The sequence below is a fragment of the Drosophila santomea genome, chromosome 3L, assembly GCF_016746245.2.
Source record: "Drosophila santomea strain STO CAGO 1482 chromosome 3L, Prin_Dsan_1.1, whole genome shotgun sequence".
Lineage (NCBI taxonomy): Eukaryota > Metazoa > Arthropoda > Insecta > Diptera > Drosophilidae > Drosophila > Drosophila santomea.
In genome coordinates this window covers 19,621,175-19,623,940 of record NC_053018.2, presented here as the reverse complement: position 1 = coordinate 19,623,940, position 2,766 = coordinate 19,621,175, and the positions used below count along the sequence as shown (strand labels likewise).

At 37.6% G+C, this 2,766-nt stretch overlaps 1 protein-coding gene across 1 annotated transcript; it reads left to right on the top strand.

Moving 5' to 3' along the window:
- The first annotated feature begins 224 nt into the window (after positions 1–224).
- On the top strand, positions 225–1,417 carry LOC120450158. The gene is made up of 2 exons (XM_039633002.2): positions 225–724; positions 1,263–1,417. The coding sequence occupies exons 1-2, from the start codon at positions 280–282 to the stop codon at positions 1,415–1,417; spliced, it is 600 nt and encodes a 199-aa protein (XP_039488936.1). The 5' UTR covers positions 225–279.
- Positions 1,418–2,766: the final 1,349 nt, after the last annotated feature.

Here is a 2,766-nt window from a genome sequence, read left to right as displayed (position 1 = left end):
TGTGCTAAGTACCTGTAACTTGTTTTTAAAAATATATGTTCGATTACCAGATATTCTTAAGCTGAGTTCAGCAACTTTTCTTAAACCTAATTTCTTGATTTAAAAACCACCAGTCAGAAGACGGGTGCTTAATAGCACAACTTAAATACAACTCTGTTAATGGTGCAGCCCTGGTAAAGGTATTTATACCTTAACTAGGCAGCCCTGGGAGCTTTCAATTTACGTATTTTATTTCTAACTTCGTTCAACGTCAATCTATTTAATTGAGCAATTTCGAGCATGAATTTGAACAAAGCCAGAAATGAAATGATCACGATGTCCGAGCAAGTGTGCAAGGATGCGGAGCAGTGGCAAAGGGGGATCCAGAATGGTCAGGTGGCCATGAGGCAAATCAGGACCATAAATCTTAAGCTATTCAGCACGGAGAATAAGCTCAACAATGCGGACTCCCGTAAGGAGCTGCAGATCACGGAGAAACGAATCAACCAGTTGTACCAACGCCTCCAACGTCCTCTCGCTACGATAGACAAAATCTTGAAGACCCTGACCGAGATCAGGGACAACACTGCCAGGATGTTAAGCCGCTTGACCCTATTTTTGGACGACGATACACTGGCGAAGCACATGATCACGCCCAAGCTCAAGAGTTCCAAGCTTCTGGTGGTGCTGCAGTTCCTGAGCCACCGTTACGATGCCGAATGGGAGGTCAAGGAGATGGTCGTGAGTAAGTCGGCGATCGGGCATGGTTTTTCTTTTTGGTTCTATCAACATTGGGCCAATCCCAGATTCAAAAAGACAGTTGAAAAGAAGCTAAGAGGTAGAAGAACGCGTTTCCGACAATAATAAGAATATATATTATTAATCTGGATCACTAGTCAAGTGGATCTGGTCACACCTGTCTGTCCGTATGTCTGTCCGTATAACCGCTGTGGTCCCGGGAACTAAATATAAAAGCTAGACAGTTGAGAGCATGCAGATTCTAATGTCGCCTACGCTTTGCAATATTATTGCCACGTCCTCTCTAACAACACCCACAAACCGCTAAAAACTGTTATAATAAATTATTTGTCTTTTGGACAACTGCTACAACTGCAAAATGCACAAGTTTCCAAAATGAGTGCTTTCTTTATTCCAAGCCAAGAAAACATTTTTAAATTTCTCCTTCTCCTTTCAAACACTAAGCTAAGTACACAGTATGTGAACAGTATGTCTGTTGTTTTTTAATAATCAATAATAGTCATCGATACTTATGTTCCTTGCAGACGACCTGGAGAGCATCAGCAACTCCTATGAACTGGATCTTGTGATGGATTGCTGGACCATTTGCAGTCACGCAGGTGGTCCGGAGTTCTCCAACATGATGCGCGAATATTACCTGATCATTGATCGCCGGCAACCTTTGGTGAAGTCTGTGTGAAACGAGGAAATATCCTATTTTCGGTATACCAAGAGGGTCAATTATATTTAAATCCACTATATTAAGAAAACACGTTTTAAATTTGATGTTAGTTTTATTTGAAAAATTGTTTTTTAGTTTGTATTTGTTACCGCCTGTTTGCCAAACAAATCTATAATCTGTAAAGAAATTACAAAAAATTTGTTGTTCCTTTTTTGTGTCGTTTTTGCTTTGCACATTTAAAATTTGACCCATTTTTTGACCTTTGCTATTTGCTCTTCGATTTCGCTCTTGTTTCGTTTATGACTTGGTAGCAAAACAAAACTTAATTGTAATTTTACTACAACAACATTTTGTTTTTGCCCTTTAATTCAATTGTATATATTATATAATATGCAATTCTGTAGCTAGATTTTGACATTCATGTTCTCGTACAAATCTCGATATATATTTGTATATATATAGTGTGTGTATGGTGTCTATAACATGCGCTCTTTTGTTTTATAAACAAATGTCTATCCTCACTTGAAATTGCTCCGCGTCCTTCGATTTTGGGGATTTGTTTTGTTTTCGGGACTCATCGGTCGGATGTCCTCGAAACTAATTTAACTTAATAATTGCATACTAGGCTAGGCTAGTAAATGTTTTCCTCGACAACGCTTAATGCACTTTTTTGTTTGTATTTTCCTTTGCTTTGTGGTTTTTCTGCTTTTCTCTTTTTTGTTGTTTAATTTTTAATTAGTTCTCAAGCCTTAAACTTGTCCTAAATTAACTTTACAATGAACGTGTATAACTTGTAGTCGCTCGCCTTTCCTCAACTTAATCTCCAAGTGAATTCTGGTTGTCCTTAGTTTAATCTACTCCGTATTTAGAAAATGTTCAACTCGTAAACTGAGTTTTATTTATTAAAAAACTGTTCCCATTTTGGTTTTAAATCCATATCCATATATATTTTTCCTTTTGTTTTCTTTATTTATTTATTTTTTTTTGGTTTCGTTTGCTATGAATGCTTGTTGTCAATTGTTGCGGTAAATGTTTCAAGTTGGCTTTCATTTTTCATATTTCTGTTTTCAAGACATTTGTTGTGCTTTACACTTAATTATTGCTATAATTATTTGCTTTTATTGGCGCCCGGCAAATTTAGTTTCCCGGGAAAAGAATGAGAGAGTGTGTGGCAACTGAAACCTTAGCTAGGAAAAACTTGGCAAGCACGGTAATATCGATCTCTAGAAAATGATTGTAAGCGGTTCCTTATGTACAGCGTGCACTTGCGTGATATATAGATATGGGTGTTCTATGTGGGTTCTGGGATAGTTGGATCTGGATTTGGAGGCGGAGGCGGAGGCGAAATCAAATGAAATAATGAACAA

Bases quoted from the DNA above. Each gene is read 5' to 3' on its own strand.
- LOC120450158 (XM_039633002.2), top strand. From the start codon at position 280: ATGAATTTGAACAAAGCCAGAAATGAAATGATCACGATGTCCGAGCAA. The intron at 725-1,262 runs GTAAGTCGGCGA...TGTTCCTTGCAG, and splicing joins GGTCAAGGAGATGGTCGTGA to ACGACCTGGAGAGCATCAGC.